This window comes from Centroberyx affinis, unplaced genomic scaffold (assembly GCF_046629955.1).
Source record: "Centroberyx affinis isolate AG114_WGS23_722 - 3 ecotype Tasmania unplaced genomic scaffold, CSIRO-AGI_Caff_v1 ptg000369l_1, whole genome shotgun sequence".
Taxonomy (NCBI): domain Eukaryota; kingdom Metazoa; phylum Chordata; class Actinopteri; order Beryciformes; family Berycidae; genus Centroberyx; species Centroberyx affinis.
The window spans coordinates 613833-637067 of NW_027279040.1; the positions used below are offsets into that span (position 1 = coordinate 613833).

Genomic DNA, 23235 nt, shown 5'->3' on the forward strand with positions numbered 1-23235 from the left:
CTTATCCTTCTCCAATCCAACAGTCAGTCAGTAGGTATTGAGTTTAACAACATACAAGTCTGCTTGTGTACATTAGTCTCAGAGTCTCTAACCCTAACCCTCTGAAGCAAACCACAGCAGGGGCATAAAATCTTTAAGGATTAAGTGCCTTAATCTGCTGGTTACTTTCATATCCAAACTGCCCACAGGGCAGAAACTAGGCCAGGACGATGGGCAAGAGAGAGAGAGTGTGTCATGATTAGTCAGCAGTATGGTGACATTTACACAAATCAAACCCACAATATAAGTGACAATACTACATGACAGGAAAAGGTTTGGATTCATGAAAATGTACTCTTCTCTGTATTTGTTCAGCCCTAATCCAACATACATGCCCAGACCACTTCATAAGGGGAAACCCCCATAAGAAGACAAATCCAAACTTGGGGGGGTCCTATGTCTGGCTTCTTGAAAAAAAAAGTCTACATTTCTGAGTGAAAGTAGCATCTCTGTACTCTCTGTAAGTCTTTCAAATGTCCTGGTTTTGTGAATGCAGCATTACATTTTTGAAACACCAGAAGAGCTTTCTCACTGCTCCCACACCGTGGCACACAAACACACTTATTTTGTGATTTAGTGAGTTATCACTGACGAAGAATGCAGACAGTGTTTTTTTTTTTGTGTCGCTTGAGTGTTTTTGTGTGGCTAGCATGGCAACTCAATCAGTACTATTTTCATAAAATTCCTACTTAGCGCTAGCCTCCTAAATGGGAAATACAGTCACTGATTGCGTACCTGCCTTTATATTGGTGTCAGGGAAAGCAACTATTTGGACGTTTTCTCCTGACCTACAAAGTGCCAATTTTTTTTAATTAAATAGGCATGGTTAGCAAGCAAAAACAAGGAATTTGCAAATGTTAACATTGGCGCTTTATAGGACTGGGACCAACAGGCAAAGACATTATTAGGCTCCTTGATATTTTTGATATTAGTTTTAGTGGCATATTTACCATTTTATATTTCTCCATGTGTTATTGTTGAGTGGATGTGTGGCCTGTGTGCACTGAAATGCGTTTACTTCTATGCTGGTCTGCACAAAGCAAATTTACTTTTAATTTTGTTGACAATGAAAAGCTTACATTCTACTCTATTAATATTTACTTCTGAGGAAAATCAAATTTCAGGTATGTGTGAAGCAGTGGCCTCCGCTGATGAGTAGATTTGTCTCCTTTTTGCTGTATTTGCTGTGATCACAGCATGGTAAGTGATAAGCGGCATGATGAAACAGTAAGAGGGTATTTATCTGTACTGGTGGTGAGTTGGGTAGATGACAACGGGGTTATGATTGTACAGTAAATCAGTAAAGGAGAGGAAATATGTGTTATGCATGTATAACATGAAAGGGAAAAAAAGGGAAAAAATTATTTAATCTGGAATTGATAGCAATGACATGCCAAATGTCTTAGGTGCTGATAAGTACAATTCAGGCTATAGACAAAATAAAACTTATGACAAACAAGTATTTTATATAATTATAAACATCGACCATAGAACCAGATTAGCCCTGCCAACACTATAGGCTCACCTTTTCTTGTTATCCTTAGGAAGCACTGTGAAGCATTACGACGGTGGTAGGCTGAATTTGAGTTCAGACAGTACAGAATATCAACAGCCAGAGAGGGTTGAAATGGGACATAACTTGTATGAATAGACCAATATTCTTGTGTCTGTAGCCTCAGTTATTCTCCTTTTAAAGTAATCAGAATTGAATGTTTCATGGCTACAGTTATGGTGACGTACAATTTGCATAAATTATACCCACAGCCTGCACACAGCAGGCCTCTGTGCTGCCACAGGAAAGCATGTGAAAATAATGAGCTAATTATGACAGAAAATTTACGTATAAAAGATGCCCTTCAGACATGTAAAATAAAGGAAGTTCTTTACCAAATTAAGAAAATATCACCATGTTTCTATAGCCTAAATCAATATGACTTCACTATATTATGTGTGAAAATGTAGCCTAAAGTTCTCTCTATGGGTCAATTTGATGGGGATCAGGAAAAGCAATCACACTCGCTTAACAAGTCAGCTCAACAATACTGTCCACGATTATTTCTCTGCCTGAACACAGACCGCTATGTGTACGGCAGCGTATTGATGTCACAGTGGGCGAAAAACATAGGCTCAGCATCTCATTATAACGAGAAAATTTTCTTGTTATGCACTAGAGATTAAGCATTTTCTTGATTTGTCTGTTGATTGTGATGCCATGAGAGCGTGGACGGGTGGCAACGGGAGCAGTGCGTCACCGAGCTCCAGCTCCTCTCTGTCTCCCTCATCCTGTGTGCCAGGGACCACCTACAGCTCTGCCCCCTCCTGTGCTCAGCCCATACTCCATCACACCCACCATGGCCCACTAGGCTCAGAAATAATGGGATGGCTTAACAGGGGAGAGGAAAGAGGGATGTACCTCTCCCATCGGAACGCTCAACTCGTCTGAAGCATCGGTTGCCCGCAGCAAAAAGTGGTAAGGACATTGCTAACATATCAAAATAGCTCAGCAGCAAAAACATGAACACTTATTCACCCAGAGATGCTGGTGCTGACTAAACACGAAAGCTCACTCTTAGCTTAAACTCACAGCCTTCAGAGCTTATACTCCCAATAGAGACAATGTGTGTTTTTCTCTATCGGATAAAGCTTCACATTGAATTTTTCTTCACTTGTCTCAGTGTGGGGAAAATGTTTCTACAATGGCACTTAAGTTAACTGAAAAATGGCATACTATACTAACTATATTACTACGAATATTGCTAGCATTCCTCATTCAAATCAGTGGATAATGCACACAACTTAGCTTGTTAGCTTGCTGCTGCCAGAAGTACAATCAAGCATACTTCTGTGATCCTGTGCTGCAAGTTCCAGCCTATATCATGTCAATATCTTTAGCAAAATCATGAAGTAGTGGACAAAAAGGCATGGAATCTCACACCGGTCTGATGTTGCAGGAGGGCCTGACGACCTCAGTTCACAAAACATCTGTTACCAGCCACAGGATTGGACTGCAGAAAAGAGAAACCTATAGCACGGAGCAGATATTGTCTTGCAGACAGGAATGTGCAGGTTTAATTGCTCTGCCTCGATGGGAAAGTATGCAAGCTTCACCATTCACAAGGGGCTGAGCAAATCTATCTCTGTTGATTGACAGCCACTAGTAAAGTCTCTTATGCAAACAGAGAAGACCAGAACTGAGCAATTACTCTCCTCACCTCTGACACAAGTCCAGCAGAGGGAGAGAACCGTGTCCCCGCAGGACATGTAACTTTATCATCATAGGTAGGGAAATGAAAATCAGAAGGTGGGAGATCCCTCCTACCTATTGACAAAATTCCACTCTGCACACAGTACATATCAAATATTAATCAGCTGCTACCATTTAACACTGAGCATGGTACAAGTAAGCAGCAAAACCATGAGGGGTTTCAGAGAAACAAAATACAAATACATTGCAGGAAGTATTAAGTGTTAGCGAGTATATGAGGTATGATATTACAAGCCAACAATGCATTTTATAGATTAGAGAGTGAAAACTGCCTTTCAGCTTACCATACTGAGTGGTTAGCTAGTTGAATGAAGATTTCTGGGTAAAGGTTTAGCCTACTTACATATATATATATATATATATAATCAAATTCTATGAGCCACAGAAGGGGACTGAGAGAATGAACCCAATTGCGTTTACATTGCCCTCTTTCTCAAAAGAAGATTTAAATCATTTCCTGTTCCACTACAGCTCTGATGAGTATCTAGTCTAGTTTCCTCACATATTCACCTTTCTTCTTTAGAACTCAACCTATTATGAATGTGTTTTGTGTTGTGAAAAGAAGCCTAGTTCAAAAACACGACACAAAAAAAAGACTATTAATGATCATGATCAAGCTGAGTGATCATTGGCTGATTCTGATTGTGGTCTGTTTTCAAACACCAGGTAATGAGTTTTAGCCCATTTCCAATACAGTGATGTTTGAAAATTACAAGGTACCTTTCCATCCAGTTTTCAATAAATGTCCCTCTAAGCAGACACAACATGCAATTTTGAAATAATTTTACTGCAACAAATGTACTTTTATTATTACCCAACCATCAATAAACCATTTCTCTGAGCAAGTCCCACAAATAAAAAGGGAGTGTTTCATGTTCACAGTACATAAATGAAGCAAACTGCCAAACGGATTCAAGCAAACCAAAGTAAATGGGCTCTGTTGGACGTCTGAGGTCAGCTTGTTTTAGGGGGCTTGAGTTCATGTGGAGTGTTCACATTTATGCAATAACGGTGACTAATTGGTCTCAGTTCACTTAAATGTGTGGAAACTCCACATGGTTATATTTTTCATTTTGAAATTTGCTGGGGTTTATTTCTCCATGAGACCTTACAGACAATAAGCAACATGGATAAGTTGTGACATAACGTCTGTAAGGGAACCAAATCATTCCCTAAAATCGAAATAATAGAAGGGACTCTGCTAAAGGTTTTTGTAACTAAAGGGGTAACTTTTCTTTCTTCGTTCAAGAAGAGCTCCTCTGTTGCATCGCAGCATTATTTCACTTTCCCTGTCAAACACAGCGAGGCACAAATCATGTGACCCAACATGAACTCACTTCCACTGTGACTGTGAAGTGGAAATGGATCTGCCCCATTTACTTTTCAATAGAAGCGGTGGGATGCTCTCTCCCTCCTGGCTCACTGCCTTCCTCAGCACAGCACAGCAGAGATGGACAGGCAGACTGAAAGGTAATAAGGGACTCTGACTGCATCGTCAGTTTCATAAAAATACTAGCTGCTTTTCTGCAGCAGCCTGAACCCTCTTTAAAAAGACTGCCGTCCTGGTTCCAGTCAGCAGAAGGATGTGAGCCCCAGGGAGCTGAGAGTAGAAAGCTCTATTACTCAGAGACAAACTCCTGTTAGGAGGTCTGGGATGGAACACTAGCCTCGCCTCGTTTTTCTATGAGAACTTTTTAATATCAGTTAGCCCAGCCAATGTAGTCAATGTGAAGTTTATGTTTGGGTATTGAGAAAAGAATTAAAGTTGAGCTATTGGATACTGGGTATGGAAGTTTTGATGAAGAGGCGCCATCTGACCCACTGTAGCAGAAATTTTTGGCAATGTGAATGACAACCTAGAACAACTACAGCAAGCTGTCACTGCCTCCCCCGATAGAGCCAGTGTTATCTGTCAAACAAAGAATTATCTGTCAAACAATTCTGAGTTTTGTTTTTGTTTTGTTTTTTCAAATAATGAAACTGGAGCATTCCTTTTCAAAGATAAATCCTCAAGGCCTTGACATAAGCTAATGAGTTACTGATCTCAAAAAGCACCCGTAATGGCATAATCAAAGAGATGCAATTAACAAGACAAAGTTTGCTTATAATTTGATCAGTTGATATGAGATGTTCAAATTAGTAGGTAGCTTCAATTTTTATTGGGTGGAGTGTTAGTAGAGCACTCAGTGTCTGAGTTGCTAACAATAACCAGCCAACCTTTATTCAATTTATGATGGATTAAATAGAAACACCAGACTTTTTTGGATAATCATTGATTGACAGCTGCTCATTTAACAAATGATACCACACTGATACGAAACAGCCTTTTAAAATGCCGTTTTATCTTGACTCAGATTAATCTCAAGTAGCCTATTGTATAAATCATAATCAATTATATAAATCAATTGTATAAATCATATTAATCCTTTATGAAAGCCATTATAAAAAGGTACAAATCTGAGTCAGCTACTGGTGAATTATATTTTAATTTCTAATTTGGCCTATGTAGGTGAACTGGATTAGGCCTAGTAATACAGCCACAGCCAGTATATTCACAACCTGTCTCTTTGGAACATGGATGTATTAATGGCAAAACTACCTCTATTCCAAAAAACAATGTGCAACATTAACATATGATGCAAGACACTGACATAGTGCAAGCTATAAGAAGCCTGCATTTGGCTGAGGCTCAGCTTTCAAATCACAAGATCAGGAAGTCCTGCGTCACCTGTACTGCTCAGTGGTTCACTTACTCAAATCAACTTCCTTAAATTCAGCAATGATTTTAAATTCACAGCATGGGAGAAATGGCACTTTCATGTCTTGTAAATGTTATTTGCCTGGCCCAAACTTTAGGCTATACTATTCAAGTAACAATATTTTTAAAATATGACTGCCTTATTCAAATCCACAGCATCACCAACTTGCTCTTTATTTGGTCTTAATTGGTCATATTACACAACATCTTTGACTGGCCACCACCTTTCAAAAGATCCTAACTGTGCTACAATAAATAAATTATGTTAGTAAATTGGCCGCTAGCTCTAATTTGTATGGCTTAGTGTACAAGCCATGTGTGCAAAAGAAAACATCACATCAGGGCCAGAATTTTCTTGACTGACGTTAGATAACATTGAGTATCATGATCAAGATACACTGCAGCTTCAAAGGACTGTGAAATTTCCAAAGCATCTTCAAAGCGCATCCAATTTTTCATCAGTGTTTTAAACCTTTAAAACACTGACGGGAGATCCTTAACAGGCCCATAAATTATCCACCATGAGTGAAAATATGAGTCCAAGCTCACAATATGCGTTTATAGCCAGCTTTCACAGTGAACCATTCATCCTCATTTGTTTGCTGAGAAGGATTAGGGGAGAGAGGGTGCCTGGGAAATTCAAAAGGATGTTTAGCATTTGAATAAGTGTAGCCTGTGTGCGTGTGTACTTATGTCCCTCAGCTCCCTGCTTTCCAGTGTCGCCTGTGAGGCTGCCAGTGACAGCAGCATGGCAAGGGAGGGAGGTCATACATATGCTAATCAGGTCTTTACCCTGCTTCCAAATACTGTGCTTAAAGAAGGTTTTGGTCATTCAGTTTCTGATGATTGTGTCTGACTACATGAATCAGCATTGCACCATATTAAAAAAACATCAATCTAAAACAATTATGGCACTGGAGAAATACTGGAGAGAGAATAGCAATGATGTTCAAAGTGAGCAAGGCTCCGCTGTTGTTTCTGTTCTACGTGATGAAGACCTACAGTAGCTTCTGCATCCTGTTCAATAATTCATGATGTTTTTGTTTATGATACCAACTTTATTATTCTCTTCATTTACAGCTGAAGCAAACATTGGTTTAGGAAAACCTCAAAATGGTTCCAACTAAATAAACTATTCCTGTATATAAAGAAATAGCCTGAAAAAAGCAGGAAATTAGTTTCAACAACCAGCTTGCTGAATAATATTGAAATATAGAAAAATCCTTTTCACCTTGTTCACCGCAAAGTTTCTTGGTATCATCAGTAAAATCAACATCAGCATTGGCCTTTTGTGTCTTTTACCATAGTTGTAGTTTGATTTACCCAAATTGCAAATACTACGATTTTGCCTGGGCATCCACATTTGTGTAAGTATACCATAAGTATACCTTATACCGCTGACATGATCGTATGTAACCTATAAAAACAAAATTTCCAAACAATTTCCGTTCCTCAACTCAAACTGAAACATCAGCCAATACCGGCAAGCCCCTAACCTCCTTCTACAGTAAACAGCAAAAGATTGTAGTAACTAGCACAGGATAAGTCACGCATGACCACAGAACCTATGCGGGGTTTCCACCAGTTAGATTTTCAGCCAAGACACAAACATCGACTAAGGAGGCCTATGACATGGCCAGTGGCAGATTTATTGCACCTAGATAACAGAAAGGCAAAATATTCCATTTGGCACTCCATTAATGCTATGTTAAAATTTTAAAGCCAATTTGAGCATTACAGTATAGCTAATTAGAGCTCTTCATCTGACAATGACACAATGCCACATTAGTAATGCAAGTTGCTTTTCAGTTATTTTAACTATCAATATCTTAGACAGATGCAGAGGCAAATTAGTTCAGATGGCCCAGTTGGCTTGTAATACACTTAATAAACTGTAAACACTACAAAACCCTACAAAGCTCAAGGCTCAGTGAGAGTATCCCCAAGCCAGCTGCATGCACATTCACACAACCGAGCTATATCGTCACGACCGTAGAGCACGCACTACAGTTTCAAGTATGCTGAGCACATGACGGAAGTAGTCTTCTCAGTTTGGTCAGCTAGAGCAGCCTGCGCTCTATTGTCTGAGTGCGTGTGAACACCTAAATACCTAAAAGGAAGTTTAAGAGGAGATAACTCATCTAACCATTCTCTCAGCTACAACAGCAGCTTCACGGGGCCTCGCTGCCTCGTAAGTCACATTAAACCACTGGGGGAGGAGACAGAAAAGCCCGAGACCGGGGCAACAAGAGCTTAGACACAGTTATTCGCAACAGGCTTAAGGCTAGGTCACATTAGACGATTTGTACATTGATTGTAAGCCCGACTGAACCAATCCGACCGTCAGGGGGAGTCTGGATTGGGGGGGGGGGCAACGTGCCTGCATCAATCCAAGTATGCAGAAACAAATTAAGTGAAAGAAGTCTCATACAAAATTCTCAATCATCAATGTTATCCTTGTCATCATGTCACTTCAAAAAACATTTGTAATGTAAATTTGTATCTGTAAACTGTATCTTCTGTACCATGAAGCAAAAACTGATAGAACCCCTATTTTGTAGGCTAACTGTATTACAGTGAACTGCTCTGGATGGGAAAACATTTTTGAATGACAAAATCGACTATTGTGTGTGACAACCCATCTTTGCCCCCATCGCCTTGTGTGCACAGCTTCCCGATGGGACGGCAAGCATTTACTCAAGACCAATCATTTAGTCTGAACTGCCCTCCCTGGGCAAGATTTGAACAGTCTTGTAGACTGACAGCAGCTTTACAGGACGAGTCCCATGAAGACCAGGCAAGATTCTACTGAAGGAATTATCTATACACTCATACATGGCCAGAAACATTTTAGGAGATTTAGGTTTCAACCACTCAAACAATTAACTAGTGGGTGATGTACAAGTCGACAACAGCAGTTCTAGTTGGAAGGGCTTGGACTTGCTGGAAAAAAGCACTACATTTCCATGGTTCATCAATATAAATAAAAATTGGAATAAACAATGTTATGAACATTATGTTTGCTTTTGGAGTCTTCTTATTTACACTGATTACCTCTCTTTGGAGTAGTGAGAGTTGTAGTGTAAACTATAAACCATCATTTATTAGACACGGGATATTGCTTATCCTATGTCTTGGATGACGAAGGAGATAACATTTGAATGTGAATGCAGTAGCAAGTACGGCACTTGACTTACAAAAACAAATATGTTGGCTGACCTGTTCAGGAGGATTTGTTGAGGGAAAGACCAGACCTTCAGGTGCAGTCCCAACAACACAATCAAATCTATGTTCTTAAAAACCTAAAAGCTATTATTCATGACTCACACCCCTGCTGTTATCTTAGGACTTTCACCCCCAAAGGTCACAGAGACTCAAGAGTATTAATAATTACATCACCTTTACCAAGTGGAATGACCCTTGGGAAAACCTATAATGATCAGACAACCACAGTAACTCCAGTATCCCCCTTTTTCTTGCACTGACCATTCAGACCTAAATTCAACACCTAATTTAATCTGTCACTTGCAGGAAGAGAGAACAAAATCAAATACATCTTATTTGAAAACAATCTGCAAGCATTAGGTCCATTACTACATTGCAGTCTTTTAAATGTGGAAATACACTATTAAATATATGTGCTGAATGGGTGTTATGCTGCAGTGTCTAAACTCACAAAATGTAGGTCCTAATAATAGACTAGTGAGGTTGTCATTTGATTGGCGTAATTAATATACATGCAAATAAGGAGAATTTGTGTGAAAAGAAAAAAATACAGATGGATGGTGAATCTTTTATTCATAATTCAAATTATTTTTTTGTTACGAACTCTATCATCGTGTTTCTGGGTGTCATAATAAGGAAAACAGTTAACCAGGCTGGGCAAGCTTAGGGCATCAATTTTTTACATGAAGTAAGACAAATCATGAATTGCCAAACTTACAATGAGTTGCCATATCTTCAACAAGGGCAAATTTGTGTCCCGATGTAAATGTAGTTGAGGACAAATGGATGTCAGATCTGAGATTAAGCGCCTGAAATGGCCGTTGTATTTACATCAGATTAATTACATGTTAATTGTTTTATCACAACATTTCTATATATCTAAATCACAATGTCTATTCAAAATCCAAAATATTATGTACAACAAAAATATATTTCTACCAAGAAGGGATATGGAATGACAGGAAAACACAAGTGCTGCTACTTTCATCCCTGCTCTCCCCGAAAAAAAAAAAACCGACTGACAGGTCGGAGCCGTTATGACAACGAACATTACACTTCTTCTGTTGTACGATTAACATTTTATTAACCATTATCCATGGCAGATATGGGGTGTCAGTATTATGGCCCTAGTTGCACCATCAACCTACACCAAGGCCTGAATTAACCCTAAGAAAAGTGTTGCACGTGTAGAATATTTTATACGTTACTGTGCCACACCAAAATTGACTAATTTTGGTATCAAGAGTACAAAATGTGGAGCGAATTTATGGACCGTTTAATTTAAAATCCATGTCAGTGGGTTTTAAGAAACATAACAAGCCAGCCTAATCTCCTCGACTCTCGACGAGCAGTAGAAACAAATCGTCTGGAAAGATGGACTAAAGCTGGGCCTGTGTGCGCTGTGTATGGGATTTAGTACTTCACATGTATATGAACAAATGCAAGACACACACATTTAATGTAAACACTGAACAATAACGTTGACCCCTAGTTAATACCCCTTCCTTACATGCTATAGCATCAGCTCGACATTAACCGATACTGCTAATGTGCTTACCGGACAGTTCGTCGGGTTCCAGCCCGCTTTCGGTGTCGAGTCCGCAGATCACGAAATAATCTGCGAACCGGCAGGAACCGGAGCTGAAGCCGGTGGTCATTTTGAGACTGGTCCGGTGGCACCCTTATCCCTGCGCTCCCGACGGGGAGCATATTAGAGGATCTCGAAGAAGTGATTTCGCTCAGCCATCACGGATGCTACGATACTGCGAAGCTTGAAAATCACCCGATACTCAGCAAGCCAGAATGAAAAAAACTATACATCCGGTCAGAATTTTCAAAATAAAAGCCTTACATACGAACGTTGCAACGTTTTTCGGGTATGTTGCAACGTTTTTTTTACATTTATTTTTCACTTCTTGTTTATTCTAATAATTTCACTGTGTAAAATCATGTGATTTTGATGTTGTATAACCCCTGATAATACGCCACATACTTGTTTTTTCCCCTTGACGTGACCAATTTTCTGCTTTATTTAGAAGGAGGATCGCTTAACTTCCGGGTTTACTCTAGCTATCTCTGTTTGACTTGACGCATCTATGAAAATCAGAGTATTGCAGTCGAAATGCATTGTGGTCCTTCATCAGCACTACAGCTGTTTTCATCTGCCTTAAATCTCCTCACAGAGCTCTGGACAACACTGAGCATGTGCAACCGCCTTACAGAGATTACGTTATGCCTTTAACTCTTCAGCACCCAACATACAGTTCATGTTTACTGTGAATTATTGTGAATATTAGTGGGATAGCTGCCTATTACCTGCCTATTCTATTCTATTCTAATCTATTCTATTCTATTCAACCCTTTGTATTACTCCATTATTATTATTATAGAAAATGTGAGTGTCATTCAGGTTGGCAGAGGTTGATGTCCCTTATATCCCTCAAAATAAATGTACAGTATAATTTGGGGTATGAGTGCAGTACAAAAATTTGAACTTCAATTTTTTTCCCCAAAAAACTCTTTCTTCTACTTTTTGAGTAGATCATGCAATACTATTTTGTCAACATTCTTACCAATAGTATTTATAGCACTGACTAGAACGTACATGTGAAATTTACACAGAAAACTGATCTTGAATGTAATACATGCTTGCATTTCCTTTGCTTTCTGATGGGTTCTCGTCTCTATGTCTCTATATACAGTATATTAGAATCACAACTATTATGAAAGTTTGCTGAGCACAGAAATTTAATAATTGCATTTCACTCACACACTAATGTTCACATGGGCTCTAGATCAACAAATAATGCTGGGCAGATGATTGTGTTAACATCAATCAATGTTTGTGAGCTCCTCATAAAAATGAACCCTAACTATTTTAAACTCATCTCCAAGGTCTGACTTTTCCAGTACAAGCAGTTTTATTTACACAAAATATGTTTGTTGGGGTCTAAGGGCAACATAACTTGGTTATATGGTCAGTATTTAGCTACCCAAGCATGTCGAAAAACATCAATATGGGCTAATCATTTAACTGGGTTTATAGTGAGATAATCACATTTAATTGCTGAAATGATTGCTTTAGATTAGTAATCTTTTAAAACAGGGGCAGTTAGCAGCTAAAACAAAACATCTGATAACCCTATAGACTATCTTGTAACCATACACTAAGAATTGTCACAAACATCTTAGTGTGGTCAGTTAATTCCATGTTCAGATTTTAGTGTGAGGGTATATTTCAAGTTTATTTGGAATTTTATTTATTTATTATTTTATTTGTAAATGCATTGTATAAGGCATCGATATTACAATGTACAGTATGTTAACTGTATCTGTGTCATGGTTGTGTTATGTTATCCTAGCAGTCGTTTTACAGCATCACCACCAGGCGGCACTGCACCCTCGCTTTTAGTTTGTGAACCTGGACAAGTATTCATAAACTTCAAAGAGTTCCTGGTCAAATAAACATAATGATAAGATATCTAACTCCACCTAGGAAACTGTCTGGGTTATGGTGAAGAATGCTCTTTTTACATGTTTCCATCTACAGCTATAGTAATAGTAACCTAATGTAATATTTATAATGATAGTAATTTACCGCATGTTCTCTGGTTTTCTGAAGTCCCAAACAACCACCAGTCTTTTCTGTTTTTGTCTTAATCAGGTAATCAGAAAACTGAACCTGATCTGATTGCCTACATGTTTTTACAGTATGTCACGACTGTCCTCTTGTCATGGAATCAGTCTCCTCTGAGGGCCACATCCCAAAATTCAGAAATCACATCCGCTTTCCTCCATGATCTCATCCTACCCTGCATGACTAGGAAACCAGTGTTTGTGCTACCATGTTGCCTGTTGTCCTAACTGTAAGGGAGACAAGAGAAAACTGCTTAAAACCACTGCTGAATACAACTTGGTGTTTTCCCAATGCTCACTCATCTTTTCCTTCACTGCCTCCTCCTTTCCTCCATGACTTGGAAACTAATGTTTATGAGTCAAGAATGTGGAGGGGATATCAATACTGTGAAAGTCACAGGAAATTGTGATTCACTGCACTTTAAATAAGCACAGAGATGCATGAACTGATAATTAAAAATATGATGGAATATGAAACGTTGGTTTTCCACACTTCATCCATGGGGTCAAAAAGTTATTAGTGAGTTCCAAGTTTGAAAGAATCAGATAAGTATTTTGTATTTGTCAGAAAATGAACATATTGGAGAATATAGAACTATGTCTGTTATGTTATAATGTTTTAATGGAGTTTCCATCTAGAGGGAGGCTATAATACTGTCATGACAAAAGGCTATGAAAGGCTATTCAACCATATTATGTTAAGATAATTTTAATGATTCAATAAATATAAAAAATAAACATAAATTTGATTAGATAGGACAGAAAATTACAATAGACAGTATTTGTAAACACGTCATACTGCAATACATCACTATTTTGTACAACTTAATACTGAGTTTTGAAACATCAAGAGACAGTGACATGAGAATTATCCCACAGCAGTTAGCAACATCTTTGATGAGGGTGATGGCAAAACTATGTTGAGTTTAAAATTTGAATACAACTTTTGCTCTTAGAATAATTTAGGAAACAGGAAAACCAATAAAAATCTACCCTGTTTCATGTCTTGGCAGATTTAGAGTATTGTAGACTTTCTTGGAAGAAGTTGAACCTATTAATAACTAATCTAGCTCCTATTTAAATATTGACTAAAGACTAAAACTAATGCTTGCAGGATCGGTCTGCTTTTTTCCCAAGACAATGATGTACTGTAGGTGTAAAAATGGAGCTTTGTAACAACCTAGTCACAACTAGAAAAACAACCCAACACCCTTGGGCTTTAGCTGACAGAGTGCTAATTACTTCGCTACTATAAAACGTATGAGAGTTGAAAACCCTCAGTACTGCTCATTTCAGATTTTACATACATTGATGTTTATGTAATCATATCAAATCAAGTTCTAGAGGTCAATACAAATTTTACAGTAGGACACAGTGAATCTGTTCAGCATTAAGACATTAAATTAACCCAACAAATAAGAGTAAGAACAGAAAATCAGAAAATGCATCTAACAGACTGCATCAAAATATGTGCAAATGTAAGTGATTAGAGAAAGCTGAGCCATCCGCTGTGAAGAAACAACAAGCAATAAGATTTGTTACCTATGTGTACATTCACTGCACCAACCTCTCTGGTTACTTCCAGAAAGTTTTTTAAGCAGCAGCAATAAGATACCTTGGTACACAAGAGAAAAAAAAAAAACTTGGTACATAAAAAAAAAAAAAAAAAATCCATTAAGCTTTTATAACACACAACACAAAATTAATTAAAAACAAAGCAATTCCAACAATCCAAACCAATAAGATAAAAGTCAGGCATCATAATATATGTCTCCTGGTTAGATTCATACAATAGTTCTCTTCATAAATTACTTAGAAGAATGAAAGTAGTAAAAGCAAGGTAAGGCTTGTATACCTCACAGTTAGTTGGCAGTCTTATCAAGGGCACTGGTACATCATCCACGGCATGGACAACACCTACACTTCTTTACTGGCATAGCATACAGTAGCATGGGGCGACGATGGACGCACATATCCAGAGGTGCAGTCACATCACCAAATGTAGCACTTGACAGCCAAGGTTACCAGAAGGTTAGCCTTGGATTTGTCAAATTCACCAGACAGGATGGTTCTGTACCCAACCACATGAATCACTTGTTTTGACTTCATCTATATTCACTCATTAACTAGGGATACCATTTTGAATTCAGCAATTCTTGGGTCTAGCCCATCGTGGTTTGATCATCAGAGGGATAAATGATATTTAAATCCTCAGACTAGTGCTTTCTTTACCAGTTACAGTGACAAAGAATTGCTTTACTCGTGTGATTAAATGTAAACAGGCTGATGTTAAATCCAATCAGAGGGTTTGATATCTACACAATCTAACTGCCTCTTCAGAGAAAACCCCTGCCCAGTCCCACGAAACACTAAATTCAAAGGGTAATGTAGTTGACAACTAAATACAAGTGAAAACAAAAAGGACTGTTGCATGGTGGTGGATCCAGGCACCTGTCCAGGAGTGCTCAAGTCAAATATGTGATGAAAAATATGCTGGGCAGTCGAAGGGAACTCATCCATTCTTACATCACCAAAAGTTGCACTTATTTAGGTCATGTTACTTTTTTTTTCTCCACTATAACTGCAATTTTTATCCACTGCATAACTTTACCAAGGCAAGAACCAAGTATCAAAATGTACTTTTTCCACTTTCAACAGATAGTATGACAGTTATTGCTTTTGTGGTACATTTCATTAAGATTCGACTTAAATACAAGCATGTTAAAATAAATATCAAAAAGAAAGAGTAACTTAAAGGTGCTAAATATAGGATTTACTCATTGATATGTTACTGCCATAGCAATTGCAAACATATTCCAACAACAAAATACAACCATTTATGTTACATCAGGTCCAACAAGGTACTGATGACAACTGATGAGGGTCCAAATCAGGTTTTCGCTGTAGCGGACTATGAAGTGATGTTTCTAAGATAGTTGACAGAAATACACTGTTCCCAATGGAAAGGCCAAATGAAGCCACTGGCACTTGAATTTCAGAAAAGCAAATTCAAGTATAAGAAAAATGTGTTACTTAAAAATCCTACAAGTAGCACCTTTACTTGTGTGACAAGAATCATACTATACAATGACAAGCAGTGCCTGATTTTTTTTTTAAATGCCATTTCTCCTATTTACATGATGAGCCACAATTAACAATAAACTGTATAAAAACCAAAAACGAGTGCAAGCAGCGGCCAGTTTATACTTGGTTACATAAAGTCATGAGGAAACCACCACTGCATGCATTTTGTGGTCAAGGAGCGCTCGCTGTGCCGGTGGCCAAGGATTTCACCCCCAGCAGCACGAGCAGCTGTGTATGAGACTGAGGCAGAGCAACTTGAGTGACAGCTGCATGTGCTGTTCCTGAGCCAAGGGAAGGGGACGTGGGATCAGCCAGCAGATGAGGTGCTGAGGTGTTTCATGTTCTACTCTAGTTTCTGCTGCAGCTTTTTCTGGAAGCAGACAGGCAGGATCGAGAGCACAGCGAGTACCCCGAGCACGGCCAGGGAGTTCCAGGACACCGCCTCGCCAGCTGTGGTCAGTTTGTATAGTGTTGTACCGGCGTTGATCGCCACAAAGGACGGTGGGGCCACTCCTGTAAACCAGCCAAGCAGAACACAGGTGAATCAATAACATAAATGAATAACACAAAAAAAAGAGAAGAAAATATATTAAAAAAAAACAAAAACAAACAAAAAGCATCAGAGAGAACTAGTAGCAGATCTGGGCCTTACCAAAAAAGGTACCAAGGAAGAAGACCCCCAAAGGCACATTGATGACAGGTGAGGTGATGTTGATGAACCAGTTGGGAAGAAAAGGGGTTATCCTCAGGAAGATGATGTAATTGATTAAATGATCTCTATGTTTTTCAACCTGCCGGCAAAAATAATGAGCAGTAAGTAGTCTATACACAAAACAGTTTTTACCAGAATACCTTCAATTTATATTTTCTATTAAGGTTTTTACCTGCTGAGACCATTTCTGGGCTCTCTCTGTGAGGTATCTGTAGACCACAGGCCTCCCCACCAGGTAAGACAGCATATAGCAGAAGGAGGCACCCAGACCAGAGCACTAACAACAGATACAACACATCATGACTGACTGAAGCATAAAGGTGTGGAAAATACAACAACTATCTGAAGTGGAGAAACCTAATGACTGCTCCATTTCAAATAGGAGGAATAGTTTTAGAAAATGTGTATTGATGATCAGTGGCCATATAGTATATATCTGTTTTTTAAACCTGAATATTACATCTCCTATTTTGGGCATATTTTGGCTTTGACCCAAACAATGAGGGTTCACGGTAGATTTTCATTTAAAAAAACAGATGAATAATTTTGTCTTTTCATAATAATGAAATGGAGCAGTTTTGGGTATCACATAAAAGCAATAAGAACCATTACTGGTCTCAACTGTACACTGTACAATAAAATACAGAACACACCTTAACATTAGACAGTAGTGCTCATAAATGTGAGCATAATAATGACATTTTATAGAGTTTTCCTGCTGTCTTTACTCACCAAACAGACTAAGAAAAGTGCCAGAGGGAAAGGGTAGAGATATCCAGACAGGATGCTGAGGAAGATAGATCCAGGGATTGCAAATGTTTGAAGGCTGACATAGAAGTGTCAAGGTAAACAGCTTTGCTGAAACATACCAAATTATCACACAGGCATTCACATATTCTTAAGAAAAGCATCAAATGTGTATTCCACAGTTTGTTCAGGGGTTAAACTTCTAGTCTGTGATCCTGATTTTATCGTAGAACCTTTGCTACTTTACTGTCCAAATAAAGTGAGGAAGAGAAGGCAAGGGGATGAAAATCTATTCAGTATAACCTTTCCCTGACATGTTTAGCATTTATCCAAGTAGCTCTATGCCCGCTTTGATATCCTGTTGTCAACCATGAGGCAAAGGTCAGCTAAACTCCTAATTGGTTAGCTCTTGGCTGGAATTTGATCAGCTAGTTTAGGCATTGGCTGTGTGCACATACCAGCCAGTGCTCACATAAACCTTCTTTACATAAGGCAGGGGAAGGCTAGGATAAAACTGAATCAGTACAGTTACTAGTGTATATTTTGTGTGACAGAATGACATACAGTTCACCAATGAAATAGGTAACATGTTTAACTACACCCACAATTTCTCCATTCATTAGGTTTATTTATGAAAGTGATCCCCTTGACTACAACACAGCAATCACTGGAGTTTCTGGTGTTCAACTTGTGAGCTTTTACTACTGCAGTGCATACTTACAATTTTCTTCCACTATTTTGGTTACTTTACTGGGCACCAGAGCAAAATGGACTGAAAATGAAATAGGGAGTGGGAAAGCATTAAAAAAGAGCTGAGGGAAGAGGAATGAAGATGATTTAGAGAAAAAAGGGGAACAGGGCATTTCACAGGATTACCACCATTGTGTTCATTGTCATTTTTGGACATCATTCTGTGCCGAAAAGAATTTGAAGGGCATTTATCTGGTATTTCTGCCTGAATTACTACTCGTATTATTAGTCATTACTTGTAATTCATTGAGGTTTGTGAGCCTCAGCGACCCTGGGAGCCATGTTGTCAGGAGCATTGTGCTCCTTGTCGGGACACCCAAGGCGAACTGGTCTAGCGATTCCAGAAGAACCTATGAGTTGTGCAACAAGATCTAAGAGAACCTCGCCCTCAAAGGGACACAGTGTCCCACTCCTGGAGACAGGCCTGGAAGCAGTGCTCCCAGGCCTGGGCTCATCTCCATGCAGTTCTGGCTTTGGAACCAAACTCCTTGATAGGAAGTAGTCTCTCTCCTACTCAAGAGTTAGAGGCACCAGGGAGAGAGGCACCAGGAGTGTGTGGTGATACTCACAAGTCGCCGGCTGGCTGCACAGTTGGAGTTTCTCCCAGTGGATCAGAGGGTGACCTCAATGCGACTGTGTAGTGTGGAGAGAAAATGCTGACAGTTGTGTGTGTGTGTGTATGCGCCTAACAGCAGTTTGGAGTACCCAGCCTGCTTGGAGATGGTGAGTGGGGTGCTGGAGAAGGTTGTAAGAAGCTATGGCCAGAAGGTGGTCAGTGGCTGCAACCCAAGAACCTGCTGGTGGACACCAACAGTGAGGGAGGCTGTTGAAGAAGTAGGCCTTCTGGGCCTGCTTGGCATGATGGACTCCTTACTCCAGCAGGTCAGAGAGGCTGCAGCTGAAGAGACGAAAGCCCGGTTGTGGGAGGAATTTGACTTTCAGGTGGCCTCAAAGAGGTTCTGGAAAACCACTCAGTGACTCAGGAGGGGAAGGCAGGACATCGCCCAGGCCGTTCTCAGCAGGGGTGGGGAAACATTCACCTGGCCTCATAACTAATTCAATGCATATTGGGCTACAAACGATCTCTGCAACCCAAAGTGTCTTTGGTGACCTGAATTTCAGTCAGGCAGTGGTACAAAAATTCCCAATACGAAAAAAAAACCCTGTCAAAGAAAAAATAAAGAAATAAAACTATGGGAGAAGTTGAGACTCACTCTTCTAAATGGTACATACATTTGCTCAAAGGATACAAAACATATGTTGTGAAGTAGGCCATCAACACTTGGGTGTAGTAGGTGTCCTTGTATTTGGACAGCACAGTGCCCAAAGCTTTGGCATCATCCATGTCTTTAGGGATCTTGATTTTCTCCATTTCGTCACTGAAAAAATAAGAAATCATAATCTTTGGTAATCCATATTGGATGCAAACATTTTCAATTTGTTTTCATCACCATAAATAGTGGAAAGGCAGCCAATAATGTGCATGTTACCTAGTTGATGGTTACCTTGGCCAAAAACATCTAAATGAGATAATCATGGTTTTGCTGTTAGTTCTAAAACATAGTAAAATCATTTAACTTTTTTTGCATTGCAAAAACATTTTATTATTTTATTAAACAATTTGTTCATTTAAACTGAGCCCCATACTGAATGCTGTTTATCATGGTTGGTCTATCAATAACAGCTTTTCTGGCCTTGCTACTGCTGAGTGTGACCAAGTAATGTGTTCTTCTGATGGGAGAGGGGATAAAATGAAACAAAATAACTGCAGTGTCATTATTATTGCATTTGTAAACCAGCAGCAATTCACCACCAATAAACTCATACGCAATAAGTGCATGTACCAATCTCATTGCACATGCTGTACCACAATTCTATTTAGTTGTGACACTTTATTGGCAAGTGCAGCTGTTGAAACACCTACTGAAGCTGCTTCAGTTGGAGGATACACAGATGTATGCTTTCTAAAAATGTAAATGTCATGACTGTTTGGATTACTCTAGGCACCTGTAAACCAAAAAACATGCTTTTAAGGTGTGAGTCGACTGGAGCATTAAAGGGACAAAAGCATAATCTGTATGTTTTGATTGAAGATTGTTTTCCTGCTTTTGCTAAAGCAGGGTGTTACTATAACAAAATCCTAACCCTATGAATCCAGAAAGCAACTTACTCGTTAAGCTCTGGGAAGTTCCTATAGACCAAGTACATGACTGAGGCAGAGCAGGTAAAGATAGACAGCAGGATGAGGAGAGACATGCGTGCTGAGCCCCCTCCAGTATGTTGTGCCTCTGTGGGGAAAAGATAATGATTAATTTGTATATCTACCTTACAGAGAATTTAACTAAGGAACAGAAATAACTGTAGCGGCTGCTAGCCAGAAAGAGTCTTGTGTAATTTCCTTCTGAGTTTTGCATCACTTGTTCAGGCCCCTGCAGGGAATTGTGTCTCCCCCCTGAGACAGACTCATGCTGTTGCTGAGCCAGTCCATTCAATCACATAAACACTATTTGGAGAGGGATGATTTGTTAAAACATCTTATTACAAGTTGTCTGTTAAAGGGTTAGATGTCATGTGAAAGGGAAAATGTATTTTTTAGGGGGCAGTTCAGTTTTGATTTGTGAATGTGAACAAGAAGTAGAATCAAACCAGCTAATACACTCTAATGATGTGATTAAGAAACACACCTTGGAGCTTCTCCATGGATATTGAATTACAGACGACAAATTCAGACTACTATGATTGATTTACAGATCAACAAAGGAATCAGGGCTGTAGTTCCCCAGGACTGTAGTTGCTATGTGTTTTCTTAGACTGATTTTACATTTATGCGTTAGGCTGGTTAAACAATTTCAAATAGTAAGAGGATTATTAAGAACCAAAATATAATAAATATACACCCAGTGCTGATGAAACCAGGAAATATTAATTTCAAAGATTCCCACGAAAACCAGGACATCTATCTTGAACTCGAACCAGTCCAGCCAAACCAGGACAAAGCTGGTCTCCCCACCCTTACACAGAATACATGTTTTGATTATCTTAGCCAGGTCAGTCAGTATTTGTGAGGTTAAATAAGTGTCTTAGAAAGTTGGAAACCAGACAAAGCCATCAGCAGAACTTGTCTATTTCTGTTCTGCTCAGCAGGATGTAGCTTACATAAAAGCAATGTTATTGTGACAATTCAAATATGCATCCAAATAATAAGACTCTAGACTTCCAAGTCCACTCAACAGTTCTGCAACTGCTATGTAAACCATCGTGAATTCAGTAACAAGCTGTAAGTTAATTGCCAGCTTAATAGAATGAGCTGAATACTAACAATACTGGTGTTGACTTTGCGAACATATTACAGCCTTGTTTAATTACAGAAACACAAAGGAACATCGTTTAATGGTATAGTATAGTTCAGAAACAACATATTTGCCTGATATAGCTGTAAATCACCCTGCTCTGTAAGGACAGCGACAGCGTCGGTCGGTCATTTTGTTAATGGAGCAACTCATCAGTGTTTGTGATAAATCATTCACAGATTTGAGCCTTTGCTCTCTTGTTTTAACACTCAGAGATATTTATTCATATCCACAAACTGATATTAGAATACCTCTGGTGTCATCTGAATAATGTATCGTGTTTTAATTTTGCTTGAGGCTGCATTTTCACTTTAACACGGCTGGACAATAGAAGTAATCTAATGTTAATCTGCCAATAACCCCTGTGTCTACCGTTAGCCATCTAGGCTAGCTAGCTAGCAGAGTCGTCAGCTAACGTTACTTTTAGGTAGCTGGCGTTAACGTTCTATATAAAACCTCCTTGGTTACAAAGCTAGCTTCTGTTACACACGGACCTCAAAGCAGAAATGACGTTAACATGTTGTTATTAGTTATCTGCGCTGCCTCGAGTGACCCCTTTGCTCCCCATTCAGGTTAGCCACAGCCTTACCTTTGAGGACCTGCGGGTCGTCAAGATTTGCCTTCGGCTCTTCCTGTGCTGAGGACAGACCGTCGGCCTCTCTTCTTTCTCTCCGTTTCTTGGCCATTTTTTTTAGTTTAGTGTTTTAGTTGGAGTACCGATGTTTAATAGTCTCTGTTCGGGTGGCACCGGCAATGTTCTGCTTGACAGTGACAGCAGAGAGACTGACACGTTACACAGGCTGACCTTTTACCTTCATGTCTACCAGCACAGTTTCACAACAGCGCCCCCAGCAGGAAAATGCACAGAACTTGATGAACCATGAGCCTCTGTCATAAGGAATGAGGTTAGTTTTACTTGTGCAGAGGCTATAAAATGTTTGTTTACATTGGTATTGTTTCGAAACACTGTAATAAAGTAGACCTATAGCCTATTTTAATTCTTCCCCGGTTATACAGCAAACTCTTTGAGAACAGGCTATGTGAATATAGGCCTACAAAATTGAGATGGTTAAATATCTGGATTGTATTTTTAAGTGAATAGACACTACTTATAAAGAAACCATTGCTTATATCATCAATCCTTGCAGATCACTAAATGCAAGCCCAATATGTCTCCCATAACCAGTCATGGCATCAAACCATTGATCTGTAATAAACGCCCCACAAGCTGCTGGAAGCACAAGTTTTTTCTACTTTCACTATATCAGGCTACAGCCATGGTCCAGAAATTATTGTTATTCGGCTTATTTTTATTGCAATTAATGCTAATTCTGGGGATACTTTAGTGGATTGGCATATTATAAAATATAGTTTCAAAGCGCATCGTTTTAGTATAGATCAGTGCATCAAATGTGCGATTTTTTGTTTGTTTATGTAGATGTTTATTTTTAATAATAATGTAATTAGTCCATATTTTGCTAATTGTGATCATATGATGAAGATCTCCACACAGAACCAAAGAGTCTTCTTTCAAATGTTTCATCGTGCGTGTGTGTTGCTAACTTCAACCCATAAAAATATCAATAAAATTTGCAGAGGTGATGTTATATGAAAAACGACGCCAGTGAAATACGACGTAGGCCTACTGCAGCAGTTATTTGCATACGCT

The 23235-nt window shown here is 39.0% G+C and overlaps 2 protein-coding genes across 8 annotated transcripts in view; both read right to left on the reverse strand.

Annotated features, from left to right (window-relative positions):
- The window catches only part of dennd5a (DENN/MADD domain containing 5A), a 35118-nt gene extending 24096 nt beyond the window's left edge, over positions 1 to 11022 (reverse strand). For all 7 annotated transcript variants that reach the window (XM_071515785.1, XM_071515784.1, XM_071515783.1 and 4 more), the window contains exon 1: positions 10846 to 11022. In XM_071515785.1, coding sequence (XP_071371886.1) covers positions 10846 to 10945 — 100 coding nt within the window. In that variant the 5' untranslated portion in view covers positions 10946 to 11022. The remainder of the gene's footprint in view (positions 1 to 10845) is intronic.
- A 2600-nt stretch (positions 11023 to 13622) lies between these two features.
- tmem41b (transmembrane protein 41B) lies at positions 13623 to 22350 on the reverse strand. Its single transcript, XM_071515834.1, has 7 exons — positions 22156 to 22350; positions 20387 to 20504; positions 19467 to 19595; positions 17452 to 17545; positions 16892 to 16996; positions 16660 to 16798; positions 13623 to 16520 (listed from the first exon to the last, which is right to left on the reverse strand). Exons 1-7 carry the CDS (start codon positions 22250 to 22252, stop codon positions 16351 to 16353), a joined length of 852 nt encoding a protein of 283 aa, XP_071371935.1. The 5' UTR covers positions 22253 to 22350; the 3' UTR covers positions 13623 to 16350.
- Positions 22351 to 23235: the final 885 nt, after the last annotated feature.